The following is a 20,027-nucleotide window of genomic DNA, read 5'->3' on the forward strand; positions in this document are numbered from 1 at the left end:
TTTTTTATATACTAATAAATTTATTTAGATTTTTTTAATATAACTTTAAAGTAAACCAATGCCCGCCCGCCTTCGCCAGAAGACGCGGCGATCGCCCTTCACAGCCACTTCATTGAGTCAGCTAAACGTTCATTGTGGTTCCGAATGTAGTAGGGTAATATATGTAGTACGGTAATAGCCAAAGAATAGCAGCAGTGGACCTACAAGTGTATCACTTAAAATATCTTTTTTTGTTACATATTTTTTATATTTTATCATTTTCTAATTACTTATACGAAAGATTTTTGGATAAAATTTTAGCTAAGTGTATGGAATTTACTAATTTTAATTTAATTATGCTATTTATGTTATGTATTTGATAAATTTGGTTGAGTTTTAAGTCTAACTTATATTTAATTTATCATATGTTTTTTACTTATCTTCGTTCACATAATGGTTCATTCTCAGAAAAAATAGTTGAAATCGCCTTGTCTTTTTCAAATTCTGTAAGTAGTTATAATTGAATATATGAAATGATAGAAAATCCTCTCCTAACATTAATGTTTTCACATACTCTCAGATTTTTTATTTACTATTTTTTTTAACTTAGAAATATTATCTTAAAAAGAAGTAATCAGGCTAATGTAGCAACAGATGTCAAGTAAATTAGAAATATACCCAGAGAAAGGACAATATATTTAAATAACATTGTTTATTTGGAGTAAAAAATACAGTTTTCAAGTTTCGAGGGCTAGAGCGCACCAAAAGATTATATCATATAGAGAAAAGTATTTTTATTGTCCATCAAGCGCATTAAATACTTATACCGATTGGATTTACTTTGGATATTCTCCTCCTTCCACCTGGCATTGGACCCAAAAAAACCTTGTAACTAAAAATTGATTACGAATTACAGATACTTTCTATTAAAAAAATATTACAAACTTAGAACTGTAAGTCGTTTCATAAAAAATGAGTGCATACATCAGCAAACTTAAGTTATGTCAACAATTGTGAATTGAATAGGTACTTCCCGTTGATCGACAATCCTGAAATTGTTACAGAACCTTCGGTATGCATGATCGATTTGCGTTTGACTGGTTTTTTTTTACAAACTACTCATGTAATCCGACTGAAACAAGGTATTCGAAACCAAATCTTCCAAATCCAAATCTTTGGACTTGGTCTCAGTCTGGGCTGAGACAAAAACCGAAACTTTTTACTAATCAGGATAACTGAAGGTAAAATGAAACATTCGATAGAAGTGGTTATTTCCAACTATTTTTATCCATACGATCTTAAATCTTTAAATAATATTATCTTTTCCGATTCATTTTAATTTAAGTGGATTTATCAACAGGCAAACCTCCCGGTATTGGGTCGAAAAGAATTCCAACCTAAAGCATCCGCATAAAATTACAGTTTGGGCGGCGATGGCAGCCGAAGAAATCATCGGACCCCATTTCTTTGAAAATGAGCAAGGCCAGACTGTAATTGTAAAGAATTTTCACTTTCACTAAATGTTACACAAGTAACATTGCAGTTATTAGAATTAACTTTGAATATTTTTATAATTTGGAATTCAATAATTAATTGAATATAATATAAACACGTTAGCCTTCATATTCAACATAATAAAAAGTGTATAAGTATATTAATAGGTTAACGAGTACTTTAATTATTGTTGTTATAGTGACCGATCGAAGTTTGTTACATATACAGGATGTACCACGATTGACTGATCAACGGCTGGCTATTGGTAGAGCTTCGAGAGATTGTTCAGCCATTTTTGGTGGTTCAGCAGATATTTGCAAATTTGTGATTTTTTTTAAATAATCTAATTGTCACAAAAAATTGGCAAATACAGGCAGACAGTTCGATCTGCGCCCGTGTTTTTTTTATATAGCTCAGCGGGAGGCTTTTTGTATCATATAATGCATAGCTTAAAACTATCGGTTTATAAATCTTGAAAATAACGGGGTTGTTGAAAAAAATGTTGCGGGGAGGAGCTCAGAGCAGTGCCTGGTGCTTGCGACCCATATGTAGGTTTAGAGGGCTTCGTTAAATACTCATTTAAAATCTCTCTTTTTATCTATATTATTTTTCATAAAAATTCTTAAATATGAACAGTATTTTGTATCAAAAATATATATATAACATTTTTAAAGTATTTTAAAGAGTTTTATAAGTAGCAAAGGAGGTAAAGATTTTCCCATAGGGTGGGGGGTGTCATCGGTGGCACGCCGGGAAGTCGCCTCGCCGGAACGTGCATTCTTCCCCGCTCCAGAATACCAATGGCATATTATTATGTGTGATCTCCTTTCATTGTGCTTGATATCTACTCTTATACCTAACATACATATAACGTTAGATCCATTGACATCTTATGAAATTAATATGGGGGTCACGTTTGATCTCTTTCCATCTATTTTTGTATTCAGCTTCGTGTTGTATTGCGCTATATAGCAGGATAGGAGAAAAGAACTGAAAGTATCAAGACAATCTGAACTCTGCTTTTCATATAAATTAGTTTCTAAATTTGACTTGGTGAATAGTGCTTGCCAACGCCGCGCGTTATCCACCAAAGGTTTTAGGGTCATAATCAGAAAAGTGGACATTTTCGAATTCGTAACGTAACTGATAAGTAACAACACTGATAAAGTTTGTTACGAAACTGATGACATAAGGCATTATACACAACAAAATAACGATATTATATGAATAAAACTATTGTTTTTTTTTTATTTAATGAGACACAGATCAAAATTTTAAAGGTTCAATCGTTGAATTAACTGATTATAAATGTAAGAAGAAAACATAACAAAGTGAGAATATTAACAATATAATAATGCTAGTTCGTAACGTAATAAACTTATATTTCTAGTTAGAGATCACAAAGTTAATGATAAAATTAAATTCACTTTAAAATATATCAAAATTTGAGTCGTTATCATTGGAATTAAGTTTAATTCTTTGTAAGTGTTTATTCCGCATATCTTCATATTTAATAGGATTGGTCCTTTTAAGACGTTCTCTATATCTAAAAAAAAAAAGCATTTGTTTCAGCATTTGACATAGGAGCTTACGCTTACTGAAAATACAAAAATATATATCAAAAAATAATAATCACAAAATCACAACTAATTTCAGAAAGAATAAAAATAAATTTTAACTAAATCGGTTCAGCTGTTTCTGAGATTAGCGTGCATAAACACATAGACAAACAAGCAAACAAGCAAAAAAACTTAAAAATCATTATTTTTGGTTACTTTACGTTATGAAAAGTCACTAATAGTTTTTTTCATATGCCAGCAATTTTTTTTTCTTATATACATATCTTCCATATACAAGCACCGGTTCGATAAAATTTTATTATAAACATATATAAGAAAACATTGGTACCGTAATTGTGAACTAGGCTTCATATTTTCTCAGTTTCGTTACGTAACGAAATATAACGAAATTGAGAATGAAGTCTGAGAAATTCTAACCTTTTTAAATATTTGCTCATAAGCCACGTTTTGCATGTGCAAGCACTGACGTTCTTTTTTGAGATTTTGTAAAAAGAAGCAAATAACATAAACAAGAAAACGAAATTATAGAATACTTACCAAAATAAAAGCCGTTTATAACCCTGAGATGTAATTTTACGCATTCCCTTTAAAACATTTGAACCCCTCAACTGCAGCGAGAACACTACTGGTTGTAGCTACGACAGCATTGACTTTTAGAATAATGGTGCCACAATAAAAACTAATATTAAATACCATCCAAAATAATTGCGTTCATATTTTAATTGTACGTTACTAGCCCTGAGTAATAAAAAGACAATATTTTGGGACAAATTTAGTTAATTAATATATATTATTTATTAAATAATGTATCAATAAAAGTAGTTCTATTTAATATTATGCATAAAGTAAAGTAATATAAACATATCTGAAATCAAATAAAACCATAAATATTCGTAACAAATCAATTTTTAAAAAGTAAAGTGGTGAATGGGACACGAAAAATTGTATGGAAGCATTTTGAAAAGTTTTTTGCAACTAACAAAAAATACTATTAAAAGCCTTAATACATTTAAAATATTACAAAAATCTTTAAGTTAATAAGTAAATTTATCTTAAATGGCAAAATATTTAAATTATCTTTAAAATTGTATTTTTAAAACGCATTCAAAGTAGCGGGACAAGAAAAGACACAAAATGTGCACTTTTTCTGATTATGACCCTTTAACATTAGCGCAGGATACTGTGTGTGCTAAAGAAACAGCAATAATCTATCTTCTATATAATATAAAAGGACTTGTCCTCACTGACTGAGGTAAGACGCACGCACAGCCGTACCGCTGTGCGTAGAAACGTCAAATTTGGGCAGATGTTTACTTTCGTAATCTGGACATCCACTAAGAAGGCATTTTGAAAAATTTTAACCCTAAAGGGGTAAATAAGGGTTGAAATTTTGTATGGAAAAAAAAATTAAATCTGCACCGATTTTTATAAAATTGTAAATTCAGACTCTTAAAAATATTTTATTGAACACGTGTTTCACGGTTATTTAGAATTTTCCCCCTAAGGGTAATAAGGGGTTGAAAGTTTGTATAGAAAAATCTTTAAATCGCCACCGATTTTTATAAAATTTTAAATTTAGACTCTTAAAAATATTTAAGCGAACATGTGTTTCATGGTTTTCTAGAATTCACCCCTAAATAAGCAAGCGAAGATGCGCGCGTCCGCTAGTACATTATATGAACGTGATCTAGCACATCCATGTATTTTTTCATTCACATTATTTTCAATTTATGGAAATTGCGTAAATGTATTTAAGATAACAATTTCGGTCATGACACAAGTGGATTGTAGACAACTCGACATTTGCCATTCGTGTGCATGATACTGATCGAGTCTAAAACAATTTAGGCGCGCCATCCACCATAATCAAATTTCCCGCTGCTACGAGCTACGCTGGGGCTGCATTCCGATATAATTATGAAATTAAAATTGTGTTACGCGTATATATTTAGTTTTGTTTTGGTAGTTATCTATATATTAATAAGTGAAGATAAAATTTTGTACCCAAAGGCCTAGGGATAGAGAGGGCCTGGTGGGCCGTGCCCACCCCATAAATTTTACTAACAAAAAAATTGTGCTCTAGATACGCCCATGTTGTATCTCATTTTTACAAAAAAATTGTGGACGTAGCAGTACGAAATTTAGCACAGTTATAGTTTGTATAGCAAAGAAGTGCAAAATGCTATTATGTTTTTTAAATAATACATAAAAGAAACTTTAATTTAATAAAATAAGTATAAGACAAACTACCATAAATTTGATAATATAATAAAAACTTCAAAAGGGGGTAAAATTTAGTATTAAAGCTGCTAGTTCAAGTGAGGTATGAGATGAAAGGGCTCTGGTTAAACTAAGCTTGAATGTCCAGTTTTTTAAGTTAGAAATTATACTTTGAAGATAAATACGAGCACGACTACGGCGCTTAAGTTCCGCCACCCAGCACGCAATGCCTCCAGTATACGACAGATAAGATCGGGAGTGTCTTAACACTAGGTTCCTGCCCTGTTATGTGCCATAAACAATGTGAAGTTAAAAAATTATAAAAAGATTTTTAAAAAACCTGAAGAATATTGAGTCAATGTAAATAATAACTAAGTAATTAATGTTGTTTTATACGTAAAAGTAATATTTAGGCTATAGGTAATTAACTACAACTATTAAACTTATCATATCATTTAAATAAGAGAACATAACCTTGCTAGTTCTATCAAACAATTATACACTAATTGTCACCAATTAAAGTAAATGTTAGCTTTGTATTCTATATCTTTTGTTATTGTGTTGTAAATTAAAATAAATAATGTAGAAGTCATGAAGTCTTATCTGAAGTAGTAATAATAAGTATGGTATGCAAATAAAGGTACTGATTAGTTTGAAAGTAATTTCCATATGAAGAACACACTAAATTTCCCCGAATTCTTTTGAATTGTAGTAATATATAATTACAAATTATGGAAATAATTAATTAAACCAACGAATATAATTATTAATTTATATAATCGATAAATTGAGCTTATAGATTTGCACAAATCGAAATTATAATTTACCTCATTAGTCAAAACTTTAATTACACATAGATTAAAAAATAAAATATTCTATTCCATACTTATCTAATTGAATTGTTCCTAGAGATAGTTAAATAACCTCCTCACAGGAAATGCTATTATAATAAATGAATTTAAGATTTTTAAACGGATTTTAATTGGATACAATTTTAGAATATTTAGCAAATATTTTAATGTAGAGTGGTGATATGATCTATTTCTGGTTTGACAGTTATTTAAAGAGACCTATAACATTTTTGCGAAGGCGTTCGATTTTCCGCGGGAATAAAGATGCAGAAAACTCGTAGAAAAGAAAATGGACTCGTTGAAATCTAATTTCGCGTAACCATAACGGCAGCTCTTGAGCTCGATGAGCTATCCGCGACAGACGCCCGCCTCATATCAATTCGTTAATTGCCACGAGATCTCTCTCTCTTTAAACTAAGACTTTTTTCTTGTATTTTATTATCAACTAGCGATCTGATTTCGTCTTCATCAAAATGCGCTCGTTCTATTATAAGTACAATAATTTTGTTACTCGTTTATTTTTAGGTATGGCGTAGAATTTATTTTAATCAATAGCTATAATAAAAGTAATCAGATTAAAGCTCAAGAAAATTGTACAATTTTTTTACTAAGTTGTGTTATTTTATCGCCATTAAACCACGTAAACTACTGGACGTCAGCCCTCTCCTGGAAAAGATATCTACAGTCTAGACACGCTCATACTTATAAACCTATAATTTAATTATATTATAAACTTCTAAATAAAAACATGTTAAAGTTTTATTATGACAATTGAAATATAGAATATTTATTGCCTATTCGTAAGCTTTAAAATATGTAATTATGTGTAGTTAGAGATCTTCTTGTACATTTCTTTTAACAGTTGTTCAAAACAAGAATGCTGAATTATTCTTCATATTTAATTTTAAAATTCTCTTGGAGATTCGAACCTTCAACCATTGAATATTAGAAATGGTAAATTACATATTATATTACATTACATTGTATTTAAAAAAAAACATAATAACTATGAATACATTTGTCATTTTTATTACTCAATTGCGCGACGTAAAGGAGAGTAATTTGTTTATCAGTCTGCTATGTGTGTGTGTGTGTGTGTGTGTGTGTGCCTATGGAGCATTGTAGTGACCAAACAACTTGACAAATTCTGATGATTTTTACGTCAATCGATTTGCGTTAACCTTGCGAGTGTCATTTAGCAAATGGCTATAATTATAATTCACCATAGCGGCAACTAAACGCCATATTGTAAAAATTGACAAAAAATCGACGATCTATGCCTAATGGGCTATTGTTGAATATGTATTCAAAAATGATTGCTAGGTTCGTTTAAGTAACAGCTTAGGATATTTTTTTTTTTACATAATTTAGATCCTTACTATTTGCCTAGCTTTTTTGAAATTTATAACACGGAAACCATATATTATTATGTACGTTATTTCGTCAGTCTGCTCTTATCACGAAAGTTGGAATAGACGAAGTTATCTTGAGAAAAGGAGCACAGGCCGCCCTCCAACCAGGTGGACCGACGACCTTAAAAAGACAGCGGGAATCCGCTAGATTCAAAGGGCGCAGGACCGGACGGAGTGGCGAGAATTAGGGGAGGCCTATGTCCAACAGTGGACGTTGAAAGGCTGATGGATGAATCTTGAGAATATGTTTATATAGGGTAGGCAGAGGAAATCTAGTGTTCTCAGGAGGCATTGCGTGTTGAGTGGCGGAAAAGAACACCGCACTTTGCCTCGACACCAGAGCGAAGAAATAAAAATATAAATTTCATTTCCTCAAGTTGGGATCGAAATCAAAACTTGTCGCGTGTCATACACTTGTTCCCCTGCGCCACAACTGACCTCAGTTTTAGGTAGGCCTATAGTTATAATTTTATTACTAAGTACATTATTATTTGCTCCAATTTTATAGTTTAGTTTAGCAGCTGCCGTATTCAAGAACTCAAGAAGTCAGCTTGGCTTATGCTACTAAAAACAATGAACACATCAAAATATTTATTTATAATATAATCATAATTAACTAATTAAATATTCTATCATGGAAATAATAAATTTATGATATGCCGATTATTTTTCTGATTCCTCTCCAGTGTTTATCTCAGATTCTTGAAAAATATAATATGGCCCCTCATTACACTTTGGCCCATCACAAGAAAAATTGTCATATTCACAAAATTCCCCAGTAATGACCTGAAATTAACAATTTTATTTATTATATACAATTAAACTACTAATACTTAGAACTACTAGAACATATCTAAAAAGTGCATAGTTTTTTGTCTTCACATAGTTACACGAGGCCAGTCGTGGCGCAGGGTGTAGGTTCGATCCCCACACGAGAAGATGAAATATTTATTTTAATTTATATTTCCATTTCATCGCTTTGGTGTCGAGGTAAAGTGTGGCGTTGAGTTCTGCCACTCAACATGCAATACCTCCAGAATTCAGCAGAAAGTGGGGAACGGAGTGTCTTAAAAGCACTAGGTTCCCTCTGCCTACTCTGCTGTGTGTGTGTGATGCAGCGTGAAGCTCATTTATTTGATTTATTTTTACATAGTTACATTAACGTATTTGCAACTATTCTAAACCGAAGAAATACCTAGTATACTTATAAATTAAATTTAAAAAGACGGTCAAGCGAGAGTCCGGCTCGCCCTCCGGACCCCTAAAATATCGTCAAAATCGACCTAACCGAATAAAAAAAATAAATCGACCGATGTTTCATGTATAGTTTGTCGGTATCGATCATGAATTTATTGATATTTTATGTGATTTTTATGTAAAAATATACCTTGCTGGGGTGCATTGGATCTGGGTTTGCATCACAAAAGCAACGTCCGCATACACATTTCCCCCGTCCAGAACATTTTTGTTCTAAATCACCCTGCGGACAACTATTTTCCACCTCTGGACCTGCGCATGCGCATGCCGCGTTTTCTTCTAAGCTCACTAAAAAAACATAAAATTGTTGCTCATTTTAATGTTTTATATTTCATTCAAACTATAACGAACGTGAATTTTACTACAGCACATATTTTTAGAGTAATTAATATTTTTACAAAGTAAAATCAATTTATATAATAATGAGGCAGTACCGAATTTATCTAATAGTGCATTTTGTGCTACTCACGTCTATGCGGCGGATGGCGTATCCTTTTTTCTACGCAAAATTGTTCATTATGAGGTAAATATTCAGAAAAACATTTATTTTCCGTTGGACACCAGGTACAGTGAGGCAATTGAAGGCAATCTACACAGGATTGTTTAATATTACATATCCAACGTTCATCTATACTTACTACATTTAAGCGACTACCAATTACTGACGTTACATGAAAAAAAATGCAAAGAAACACTGATATATTTTTGAAATTACGCATATTCAAATTTTCAAATGTACATAGATGTAAACTTTATAAGATTTTACAATAAATGTTTAGCCATGGCTTAATTTGTCCTTTTATCGCAAAAGATAACCTTTAGTTCATTCTAACTTATTACACAAACATTATTTCTACTACCTACTCTAAAATTCTGTAGATATAAATGTTTATTTATTAAGAGTTGTATTTAATACATACTCACTTAAAAAAATATATATAATATTAAACAAAAAATATTCTTTCCCCCCAAACATAAATCCCTCCCATCAAAAACATAAATCTTGAATAATGCGTCGTTCTCGACTTCACTGATCTCCGGACCAGATGAACTGATTTTTATGGGACTTTCACTGGAGGATAGGAAAGGTTGTGCCGCAACATAATTACTATTTTTACCCCGGAATTCCAGCGGCAAGAATCACGTTTACCGCACTATTTTCTATTTAATACGAGCATAGTGCCTTCCTAAAATGAAACTTGTATTTATTAAGTGTGTAATATTATATACTATGAGAAATCTTTTTCATCTAAGTATACTGATTTTTGCACAATATACGCATTTGACTAACTCGGCCTTAAGTGATATAAGTACAGTATTCCTCACAGAATCATAAAATTAGACTTTCACACACTGCCATAGTGCCCCTATTGTTTATCAATTTCTATCCAAATATTAAGCTCATAGCCATATCTACTCTATACATGTACTCTTACTTGAGTAACATACTCGTAGTGTACCTATTGCTAGTACTCATGAAAATTCCCATCGTGATGAAATATCAAAACAACTAGCTCATGGTGGGAATAGTTATTTCTTGACATTGATGCATGCATGTTTTAGTTACGAATATTCAGCCGAATCGATCTGATAAAGTGCATGTCATGGAAATTGATTCAGCAAAATAAAATTAAGAAAATTTCTGGTCTCATCATGTTCCAGTGTGCAGTGTGCAATCTTTCTGATAATCAATGAAGAGCAATGGATAATTTTAAATTATAAAACCATTGAAAAATAAATGGAACAGCAATATATTTCTAACAAAATTACTTATATACTAGATAGCTAGACTACCGAAAGCCACAGTAGCAAATAATCAGTGAACATCGGTCCCCACACAAGAAACTGTAACAAACTCGTTCATTGTCGAATGTCATTCAAAGTTGCTATACTTGCAAAGGACCGAGATCCTTTAATCCATTCGTCAATCCTATAAAGTCGATGAAGCACCGATAAAATATTGAAATATAAACAATAAATAAAATAATCAAAACCTATTACCAACAATGTTAAGGAAAAAAGTAAGGAAGTATTTATTGTTGTGTTAAAACCAACATTATAAGATTGAAACTATTTTCTATTAAGTTAGTAAAATAGCCTAGGACTATCTACGGAGCGCAGAGGTTCTAGCTTCCACGCCTAGGATTATTAATATTATTATTAGGTATACTTAATATTTTTTGGCAACACTAAATAATATGTCATTTTTGTTTATTAAATTCAGATTTCTGACAGTTGACATTGAGTAGAGAAGTACGAAAACTACGAAGTGCTTATACTTTAAAGTTAAAATATCAAAAAACGTAACGCAATATAATTTTTTAAGACTTTAATGGATAATTACTTTAAAGGTAAAAATGTGGAAGAGGAATTGGAACGAAACAAAATACCTATCAGCAATATTCCTGATAACTTTTTGTGGATGCAGGTTATACCTACAATAAAAATAAACATTAGAATTTTATAATATTTATTTAAGTGTTTTTTATATTTGAAATAAATCACATTACAGGTAAAAGGTGGAAGCAAAATGACAAATTTGATATCTCACGCTGCTGGAATCATTGAAGATAAAGCTGCAACAGCTGTTGTGTGGACTGGTGCCGGAGTTGCAATTGCTAAAGCTATTTCATGTGCAGAGATATTAAAACGACAATACTCTATACAACACCAAGTGACGAAATTGGCCTATAAAAAGTATATTTTAATAAATGTATTCAGTTTCATGTTTTTACATTTGTTTCCTTCACCAGAGCAGATAAATGAAAATTATTCAAATATAATCAAACCCATAACTATTGCATTTACAGTCATATTATTAAATAACCTGCACTAAAACAGCCAATATAGCATATACTCAATGTTTGTAGATAAATTAAATATATAAACTGTTAAACAACTACTAATACATTTTAATTACAGCGTTGAAGAGTACTGGGAACCAAAAGTTGATGGATTAGAAACTATTGTTGTTAAAAGACAAATTCCTGTTATTCATATCTTACTTTCAACAGAAGATGCTCATAATTTAAATCAACTTGGGTATGTGCAGTATTTGTATATATTTATAATTTTACTCCCATACTTTGAAAATATATGAGCCTTGAATTATGAAATTCCTATTATCAAGATAATCTTCATAGCTAGTATTTTGCAAATTACTATCCTTTATTACTGTGGGTATTTTGAATTTAGTTTTTTATTTATCTGTTGCTAAACTTAGCAATATTATCACTAGTATAAAATACAAATTAACTATAAAAAATATATCACAATTTGTATTTCTTTATAGGTATCAAAATTCTCAAGAGAAAAAATTTTGGGAAAAACATAATACTAAGCAAAATCACACCCAAAAAGCCAAAAAACCATTTAAATATAAGAAATCAGAAAAGCAATCATCAGAATAAATGACAAGTATTTAATGTATTTCAGTCTTTTTTTCAACAATAACTAAGAAATTATGTACTATGATATAGAATAAGAAGAACCACTAATGTTTATATAATATAAAGGTAACATTATTGCTCATATTATTAAAGAGATTTTAATATATTAATGTTAATTTACATTTTGCAATGAAAAGTCTAAGAACACCTATCCATCTAACATGAGACCAACAGCAACTCTCAGGCTCAAGCCTGAACTCTTGGCAACACACTGAATGGCAGGAGTCCATTGCATGACAGATCCTGCTAGTAAGAGAGAACCTCTTATTATTAATTTATTATATTATTATTAATTTCTACCTACCTACAACAGCATTGAAGGTATAAATGTTTTTGTTGTAAATAAAACAAATTATGAAAGCAGTCAAATTTTTATTGGAGCTAATGTTTAAATAACTGAGACAACATACAATTATAATTGCATGCATAATGTTCAATGCAATCTTATATAGGTTTTGACAAATTGTTTACAAGGCTAAACTTATAAATTGTCAATTTCAGTTCTAAGAAATTTTGTCACTGAATATATATAAGATTAAATGTGAAACCTAATGGTTAATTAAAAGTTAAATATATATTTATATTACTGTAAACACCAAACTTTGCTCTGTCAAGAGTAAAGTGAATTATCAAGCTTCTGATTCTCCTACAGGTTGATTTATAGGTGTTTCATCATCAAGTTTGGGTAGAATTAGTATTTCTTTGGAAATTATAGAGTATTTTGTAACAAAATATGTAAATCTTTTACATAAATGAGTTTCCTTTTCAAAGGCATCAAATATTGACCTGTGATGAAAATATGCATGAGAAAATATTCTGTAGACTCTTCTACACACTGATCCTAATTTGGCCACTGAAGATTCTTTTATGCTCACTCTGAAATAAATTTAGAAATATAATCTTAATATGAAGAGGTTGTGTGGCTGTAACAAGATGGTTTTGGGTTTGATCCCCACTTGAGAAAGTGAAATTTTTATTTACATTTATATTTGCATTTCTTTGCTCTGGTATTGAGGCAGTGTGGCATTCAGTTCTGCTACTCAACATGCAGAAAGTTGAGAATGGAGTGTTACTAGATTCCCTCTGCCTACCCTGCTGTGTGTAGGAAACAGTGTGAAGCTAATTTAATTATTATTTTTTAATATTAATATGAAATATAGTAATTGTATTCTAAGATAACTTATATAAGCAATAGTATTGTTAAAAAATATATTTAAAATGATCAAAAATTGATGTAGTGGGATTAACCCACATCTTTTTTTTTTAACTTAGTGTTCTATTAACACTTCAAAACATGTAAAAATTAACATTGTTATTTGGTTTTACCTGCTTGGAAAATATTTATTGCTGTTCAACAAACAAGCGGCACCATCTAGGGTGTGTCTTGTATAATCAATAGCAGGACATTCCTTTGGAGTTTTATGAGCAGCACATAAGAATATCCATTGTTCTGTAGCTGTCATTTGAGTACAAGTTTCAGGTTTGCATTCACTTTGTAGCCTTACTGCTAAACCATTCAGTTCCATACAAAATTGCCTGTAAATTTGCAGAAATAAATAAAAAACATTGTCAACCTAAATATTAAACCGATTATTTGTCAAAAATCTTGAAAAAACATATAAATCTAGATAACACAATTTTAGACAATTATTTTAATAATAATAATAAATTATTTTTTAATTGTTTATACCTCAAATGTTCATATTTCCACACACCATCATCTTGTGCTTCTGGCATTTTTAAAATAGCTTCTAAGTTAGAGGGATCCCGTCTTATAGTTTGTTGAATAAATTGTTGGACTGCCAAAGTACTATCCATTTCTTCAAATGGTTCGTCAGGCCATCGACAGAAATCCTTGAACATTAATTCAAAATATAACTTTTTAAAGGCAGATAATTTCTACAGATTGACATTCAAAATGCGGATACTATTACACACCTTGGCTTTAGAACCAGGACGATTCCGCCGAAGTATTTGCACTCCATCAGCCATTTTATGTTTATACAGTGTCTATTGATCCAAAGCTGACATAAAAATTACAAATACGTTTTTTTTAGATAACTTATTCACTTTTACTTTATTTACTTATTATGGTTTATCAAAAAAGGTATAATGAAAACTAAATAAGTCTAAATTACATTTATTGCACATTACCTACCTACAGGCTACAAATAAGAATAACGATATTACAGAATACAGATACAGTTATCTTGTCAGGTGTTGCCACTTTAGGGATGCCCGATGATCATCGATTTTCGAGTTCTCGTCTTTTTTTACAGTTAAAACATCGATGTTTTAACATCAATGTTGCAGTAAATAAAACGTAACATCGATGCCAGCAGGGATACATAGGTAATTGAATTTTAAATACACACATAAATAAAACTATTTTTTTATTTTACATAGAGTATTTATATGTAATCAATTCTGATTGAATTGACTTAATGGGTTACCTTCATTATTATTAATATCAATTCATATTGTCAATGATGTAACTTAAGTTTTATTTATATTCCAGACAGGCTGCTTATAAAATAGATTTCATAAGTAACGGGATGGTAACTATTTTTTTCACATTATTTACTTTTTTTTTGTACATCGCCACTCTGGCAATCTTTATTTGTAGCCACATGGTAACATTGCGAAAATACACCTTCAAGTTTAATTATTTATTTATTTAGTTTTTGTGTGCAAACATGTTAAAACTATAAAATTAAATGACACATCGATTTATTTTAATAATATTCTCAAATTTCATTAGGTTAATTAGTGCAGTTTTTTAGATTAAATTTGGTAACATGTTTATCAATATGTTTGTAATTCCGTATTTCTTTATTTTATATATTAATATCGTTCATTGCTTATTCGTTAGTGATATGACAGAAACTTCTTTTGGTAATATTAATGAAGGTTTAATTGCTGCTTTTGGTGATTTTAATTCAGATGAGCTTACTGATGCTTTCATAATCAATGCATCTAGTGTAGAAGTACTACTTGCTCATGACAAAGAGCCATTTCTAAGACCTTCATTATACAAATGTAATTTTAATAACCTTAATATAACTAGTATAGTACCCGGAGATTTTGATGGAGATGCATACATGGATATACTTATAACTACACAATTACAAAATGTTACCCCTAGTGTACATGAAGTGAGAATACTGTGGGGTGGAATGTCTACTTTAAATTGTTCTGATGCACTCTTAATAAAAGCAATATCAATTGGACAACCATTAGTACTGGACTACAATAGAGATATGATTTTAGATTTATTTGGAATAAACAGTCAAAAGCAAAGAGTATTTTGGGTATTTGATAAATCAAGATCTACACCAACTGAAATTATGATGAGTGGACAGAAATTAAAAGATATAAAACTGCCACATTCACATTCTTTTCTCGATGTTAATGATGACAATGCTGCTGATCTGTTGGTAACAACTGCTTTAGATGTTGAGATATGGTTAAATGAAGAAATTGGATTTAAATATAACAGTAGTATCGAATTATTAGTTGGTCATGCTACTATTTATGGTCAGGCATTATTTATAGATGTAGCTCTGTCTGGTCAATTTTTTTTAGTTATTCCAGTATGTTATGATTTAGAGTGTATTAATAGTACTATTTTAATATATGATAATCATCAATGGCATGATCTTCAAGTTGATTTTAATGATGGTAAAGGGACTTTATGGAGATTTATCCCTCCTAGAGATGAAGTTTATTTTGACACAATTACAATGAGAAGTGGAGATTACAACATGGATGGATATCCTGATATACTCATGACACTAAGCCCTGTCAATGGCAAAGATACAAAAGCTTTTTTGCTTCATAATGTGGCATGTAATTTACCAGGTTGTAAATTTCATAGGACCTTTGAAGTACAATGGGAGAGATTTAATTCATTTGGCAATAATGTTGTAATGGCCACTTTCTATGATTTTTACATGGACGGGGTACTTGATGTCATTTATGTACAAAAAAACAGCACTAATTCCACACAGAAGTATATTATGAAGGCATTCAGAAATGAATTGGATTATGATACAAATTTTATAAAAGTTATTGTGGTAACTGGACTGAGTAATGAGAAAGTTCCCACTATTAATGGGACATTATACACTAGAAAAGTGACATTTGGTAAGTTTATTAAATGAAACAAAAAATATTTTTTATAGATGATATATTTATTTTTATTTTTTTATATTTAAGGTACTAATCTACCAGGGCCCAAAATTGGTTACAACACTTGGTCACAAGAAAGTACTTATAGAAAAGGAGTATGTGCACAATTGCCACAATCAGCATATTTTGCTTTACAACTTCCCTATTCAATATTTGGCCTAGATAGGACACCCAACTTTGTTGATACATTAAGTGTTGGCTTATCAGGTTACTCAAAAAGTTGGACACAGATTATACCCAACTCACAAATAGTATTAATCCCGGCTCCACCTGATGATCCATCACAATGGCGAGCTCAACTCTTTGTAACACCAAGTAAAGTTATTTTGAAAAGTGTTTTTGTACTGACAGCAATACTAATTGTTATTATTGGATGTGTACTATACTTACATTGGAAAGAACGAAATGATAGACAAGATATAATAGAAATAGATGAAAAGACATATGTTAAAATTTAATTATTAATTTGCTATATTTAAGTATTTATCTGTGATTGTCCTTATTATAGACATTATTAGATGATTAAGCACTGTTAATAATTTTATAAAGTTGAATTAAACAACTTTTAAATACTATTTAAGTCTTTTTTGTTATAGTATTATTATGGACTTAGCAATAGATTTTTGCACTGAATATCTTTAGTTATACTTTATACTTCCAAATAAACCAATTTGCATAAAGTCTTACATGATTTAAATGAATTGACTTGGTATATTTTTTTGAAGTATCATAATGTTATTGAATATATGTATAGTATGATTGTTCTTTTTTCATGGTTAATGCTTAGATTTGTGTTTGTGTTTCTTTTCTTTTTTCTTTTCCAATTTCTCCAATTTTCTGAAAATGATATTATATGATAAAAAAGGTACTACTTTTAAGATTTTTAAATATTTACACACTTTGGAAAGAAAAATATTTAGAAGTTAATGAAAAGTCTGACTGAAGCTGAATTTAAATTTACTCTTTCTGTATACTATCCAAACGCTCTTACCAACTAAGGTGTATGTTCTTATGGCATGTCAAAACTAACATGTTTGTTACATAGTTGTAAGTAGCATCTTCATAAAAATTTCCCAACAGATATGCTAACAACAAAAATATTTTAATATTTTTTTAATAAGTAAGAAGTATATAATTTTTTCAATTTTGGTTCAAGTCAATGTTTAAAATTTGTATATGTTTAAATACTTTTCTTTCCTTCGATGAACATTTAATATATGATACATACTTTAAAAGTTTTTTCTTTTGTTTATCAGTTAATTGACTGATAAGATCAGTTTCAGTGAGTGATGTGTCATTATCCACTATTGTATTGGCTGTAAGAGGCATAGCCCCCGGCTTCATTACAAGACCGGTGTCTCTCATTTGTTGCATTAATGTTGGTACATCTGGTTTTTCATCTTCGTCCTCAGGTGCAGCGGCTGAAGCTTGTAAAGCTCTTGCCTCACTCATGGAAAGTGAATACATCAAACATTCTTTATCTGCATAAAATAGATAAATATGTAAAAGCAGTAAATTTAAATAGCAAAAAAAAATATTGAGCCAATATATGGTACAGAGGCATGAGCATGCAACTGTAACCATGACTCGTAGTTGGTTTAATTACCAATCAAGGAAATGAAATATTTAGTATTTTAATTTTCCTTGTTCTGGTAATAAGGCAAAACACACCATTGAGATCCACCACTCATTACACAATCCAGAATTCTGCTGTAACAGAATGAGTCTTAATGGGAATAGTGTGTCTAAACACTAGGTTCCTCTATCCCCTCTGCCTACCCTGCTATGTGTGGGACACAGTTTTAAAACTGAAAGAACTAGCTAGAATAAACAAAATTTTCAAAATATTTATTTAAATTGTAATAAAAAATTAATTCAGCTTCACACTGTATCCTGCACATAACAGGGTAGGCAGAGGGAACCTAGTTTTAAGATATTACCATTACCCATTACATAATTCTGGAGGCATTGCCTGTTAAGTGGCAGAACTCAACATAGCACTTTGCCTAGACTAAGCATGGTGTTGAATTCTGTACAAAGTGAAAAACGAAAATATAAATTTAAATGAGATATTTGTTCCCCTGAATTGCAACCAAACCTACAATTGTTGTTTTACAGTCACATGTGCCTGGTCACAACCTCATTGGATGGATGGATTGGATGGATATTTCAATATCGTTTAATAAAAAATTTTACCTGTGTTGATGTGCCCCCATTTATGGCACTTGATGCATCTGACATTTCTCACTAATATTCCAAATGGTTGATCTCTGATTTCATTGTCACCTTTACAATAACTTTCTCTAGGGGCATTATATTTACGTTGCCATTCAAATTTATACTCTGGTTCATTGTCCTCACGTTCTCTTTCTTTTTTGACGCCCGGTGGAGGTTCATACATAAAGTTTAAGCTTAATTTATCCTTACTGTCTTTGCTTAATAAGGCTCTAAAAAAATATTAAAATTAATTATTAAAATAATCTGTTTCAGATTAAATAGACTATAATAGATAGAAAAAGGGAGTCATTCGATTCAAATCAAATGTGTACATACTTATTTTCATGTAATTCCTGCTCCTTTTCATACTGTACTCTTAGTTCTTCTTGCTTTTTTTTGTATGCGTCAGTTTTCTGCTCTGCCATCCATACCTATATTATAAAGTAAAGTAAAGTTTAATAAAGTAAAATATCATGTAAGCATATAATATATTCTACATACCCTTTTTAAGTTATCCCTGGATGCTGGATGGAAAAATTTCTTGCACATATAATTATTAAAACCTTTTCCCATTTTTGCAAGATAATTTAGATTCTTCACTAATGCAAGCAATTGATAGATTTTTTAAGAAACGTACAAGTGACTAGTACGTAACACTAACAAAGATAAAGAGAAAAAAATGGACGACATTTATAAACATATGTCAAAACAAAGATAATAAAAAGCATGTATAAATATAAAATTACAGATTAAATAATAGTGATATAGATTATACCCAAATAAATATGGTTAATTATAATATTGTTAGCGTACAAGTGTAAATGTGGGTAGATTTAGGTGAAAAATACAATAAAAGCAGTGGAATTGTGTCAAACGGATGCAGTTGCTTGAAGGCGGAAGCCCCGATTGGAAGGTATCTTCACTCACGTCACGTCACTTAATGTAATTATGTGGAACCTCTGTCCGACTACTTTGGAAACATATAGTGTGTTTTTATCGTGTTTATTTTAAAAACGTTAACCGCTTCTGTTTTCTATCAATATATAATATTTACTAGACAGGTAAATAATAGAAAAAAAAATATTGTCCATAATAACTCCGTCTAACGAGTTGCCAAATGGGCAACTTTACCATATTATCCATATCTAGAGACGCGAAAAAAGGATCGATAGTTTGTGGTATCGAGTACATTGCCTTTCAATACCGATACTTTTGTACTCGATACTTGTACTTATCAAGCACTTTTTAGTAGGTATTGTAGCGAATAAATGACCCAACTAACTTGGCTTTTCGGCTTATAATTGTTAATTGGTAAATCATATTTAGATAGCTGGTAACCCAGCAATAGCATAATACTACAGTTATATATGTAGTTTA

The 20,027-nt window shown here is 30.6% G+C and overlaps 5 protein-coding genes across 5 annotated transcripts; 2 read left to right on the top strand and 3 right to left on the bottom strand.

The window, feature by feature from the left end:
• Window positions 1-8,029: 8,029 nt before the first annotated feature.
• Window positions 8,030-9,611, bottom strand: LOC146527752 (uncharacterized). Its single transcript, XM_085204214.1, has 3 exons — window positions 9,263-9,611; window positions 8,924-9,081; window positions 8,030-8,322 (listed from the first exon to the last, which is right to left on the bottom strand). The coding sequence occupies exons 1-3, from the start codon at window positions 9,510-9,512 to the stop codon at window positions 8,200-8,202; spliced, it is 531 nt and encodes a 176-aa protein (XP_085060340.1). The 5' UTR covers window positions 9,513-9,611; the 3' UTR covers window positions 8,030-8,199.
• A 1,404-nt stretch (window positions 9,612-11,015) lies between these two features.
• Rpp25 (ribonuclease P protein subunit Rpp25) lies at window positions 11,016-12,605 on the top strand. The gene is made up of 4 exons (XM_085204226.1): window positions 11,016-11,221; window positions 11,306-11,490; window positions 11,716-11,835; window positions 12,086-12,605. Exons 1-4 carry the CDS (start codon window positions 11,126-11,128, stop codon window positions 12,201-12,203), a joined length of 519 nt encoding a protein of 172 aa, XP_085060352.1. The 5' UTR covers window positions 11,016-11,125; the 3' UTR covers window positions 12,204-12,605.
• Mob4 (MOB kinase activator 4) lies at window positions 12,600-14,439 on the bottom strand. The gene is made up of 4 exons (XM_085204225.1): window positions 14,181-14,439; window positions 13,933-14,096; window positions 13,569-13,778; window positions 12,600-13,118 (listed from the first exon to the last, which is right to left on the bottom strand). The coding sequence occupies exons 1-4, from the start codon at window positions 14,232-14,234 to the stop codon at window positions 12,872-12,874; spliced, it is 675 nt and encodes a 224-aa protein (XP_085060351.1). The 5' UTR covers window positions 14,235-14,439; the 3' UTR covers window positions 12,600-12,871.
• A 423-nt stretch (window positions 14,440-14,862) lies between these two features.
• Window positions 14,863-17,668, top strand: LOC146527755 (T-cell immunomodulatory protein). The gene is made up of 2 exons (XM_085204223.1): window positions 14,863-16,388; window positions 16,461-17,668. The coding sequence occupies exons 1-2, from the start codon at window positions 15,041-15,043 to the stop codon at window positions 16,889-16,891; spliced, it is 1,779 nt and encodes a 592-aa protein (XP_085060349.1). The 5' UTR covers window positions 14,863-15,040; the 3' UTR covers window positions 16,892-17,668.
• On the bottom strand, window positions 16,417-19,499 carry LOC146527756 (corepressor of RBPJ and splicing regulator). Its single transcript, XM_085204224.1, has 5 exons — window positions 19,152-19,499; window positions 18,987-19,081; window positions 18,630-18,880; window positions 17,662-17,914; window positions 16,417-17,270 (listed from the first exon to the last, which is right to left on the bottom strand). The coding sequence occupies exons 1-5, from the start codon at window positions 19,221-19,223 to the stop codon at window positions 17,210-17,212; spliced, it is 732 nt and encodes a 243-aa protein (XP_085060350.1). The 5' UTR covers window positions 19,224-19,499; the 3' UTR covers window positions 16,417-17,209.
• Between the last annotated feature and the right edge of the window lie 528 nt (window positions 19,500-20,027).

The sequence above is a fragment of the Heliconius melpomene genome, chromosome 20 (assembly GCF_056956725.1).
Source record: "Heliconius melpomene rosina isolate 202511_hmr_F chromosome 20, ASM5695672v1, whole genome shotgun sequence".
Classification (NCBI taxonomy): Eukaryota; Metazoa; Arthropoda; class Insecta; order Lepidoptera; family Nymphalidae; genus Heliconius; species Heliconius melpomene.

What these genes read in the sequence shown, in the direction of transcription:
- LOC146527752 (XM_085204214.1), bottom strand. Translation starts at nt 9,512, where the DNA reads ATGCGTAATTTCAAAAATATATCAGTGTTTCTTTGCATTTTTTTTCAT. An exon ending in ACGCCATCCGCCGCATAGAC is followed by an intron (nt 9,082 to 9,262) that starts GTGAGTAGCACA and finishes ATGTTTTTTTAG; the next exon opens with TGAGCTTAGAAGAAAACGCG. An exon ending in ATCCAATGCACCCCAGCAAG is followed by an intron (nt 8,323 to 8,923) that starts GTATATTTTTAC and finishes TGTTAATTTCAG; the next exon opens with GTCATTACTGGGGAATTTTG.
- Rpp25 (XM_085204226.1), top strand. Translation starts at nt 11,126, where the DNA reads ATGGATAATTACTTTAAAGGTAAAAATGTGGAAGAGGAATTGGAACGA. An exon ending in ATAACTTTTTGTGGATGCAG is followed by an intron (nt 11,222 to 11,305) that starts GTTATACCTACA and finishes ATCACATTACAG; the next exon opens with GTAAAAGGTGGAAGCAAAAT. An exon ending in ACGAAATTGGCCTATAAAAA is followed by an intron (nt 11,491 to 11,715) that starts GTATATTTTAAT and finishes TTTTAATTACAG; the next exon opens with CGTTGAAGAGTACTGGGAAC.
- Mob4 (XM_085204225.1), bottom strand. Translation starts at nt 14,234, where the DNA reads ATGGCTGATGGAGTGCAAATACTTCGGCGGAATCGTCCTGGTTCTAAA. An exon ending in GTCCTGGTTCTAAAGCCAAG is followed by an intron (nt 14,097 to 14,180) that starts GTGTGTAATAGT and finishes TTAATGTTCAAG; the next exon opens with GATTTCTGTCGATGGCCTGA. An exon ending in AATAAATATTTTCCAAGCAG is followed by an intron (nt 13,119 to 13,568) that starts GTAAAACCAAAT and finishes AATTTATTTCAG; the next exon opens with AGTGAGCATAAAAGAATCTT.
- LOC146527755 (XM_085204223.1), top strand. Translation starts at nt 15,041, where the DNA reads ATGTTTATCAATATGTTTGTAATTCCGTATTTCTTTATTTTATATATT. An exon ending in CACTAGAAAAGTGACATTTG is followed by an intron (nt 16,389 to 16,460) that starts GTAAGTTTATTA and finishes TTTATATTTAAG; the next exon opens with GTACTAATCTACCAGGGCCC.
- LOC146527756 (XM_085204224.1), bottom strand. Translation starts at nt 19,223, where the DNA reads ATGGGAAAAGGTTTTAATAATTATATGTGCAAGAAATTTTTCCATCCA. An exon ending in CAGGAATTACATGAAAATAA is followed by an intron (nt 18,881 to 18,986) that starts GTATGTACACAT and finishes ATATTTTTTTAG; the next exon opens with AGCCTTATTAAGCAAAGACA. An exon ending in ATGGGGGCACATCAACACAG is followed by an intron (nt 17,915 to 18,629) that starts GTAAAATTTTTT and finishes TATTTTATGCAG; the next exon opens with ATAAAGAATGTTTGATGTAT.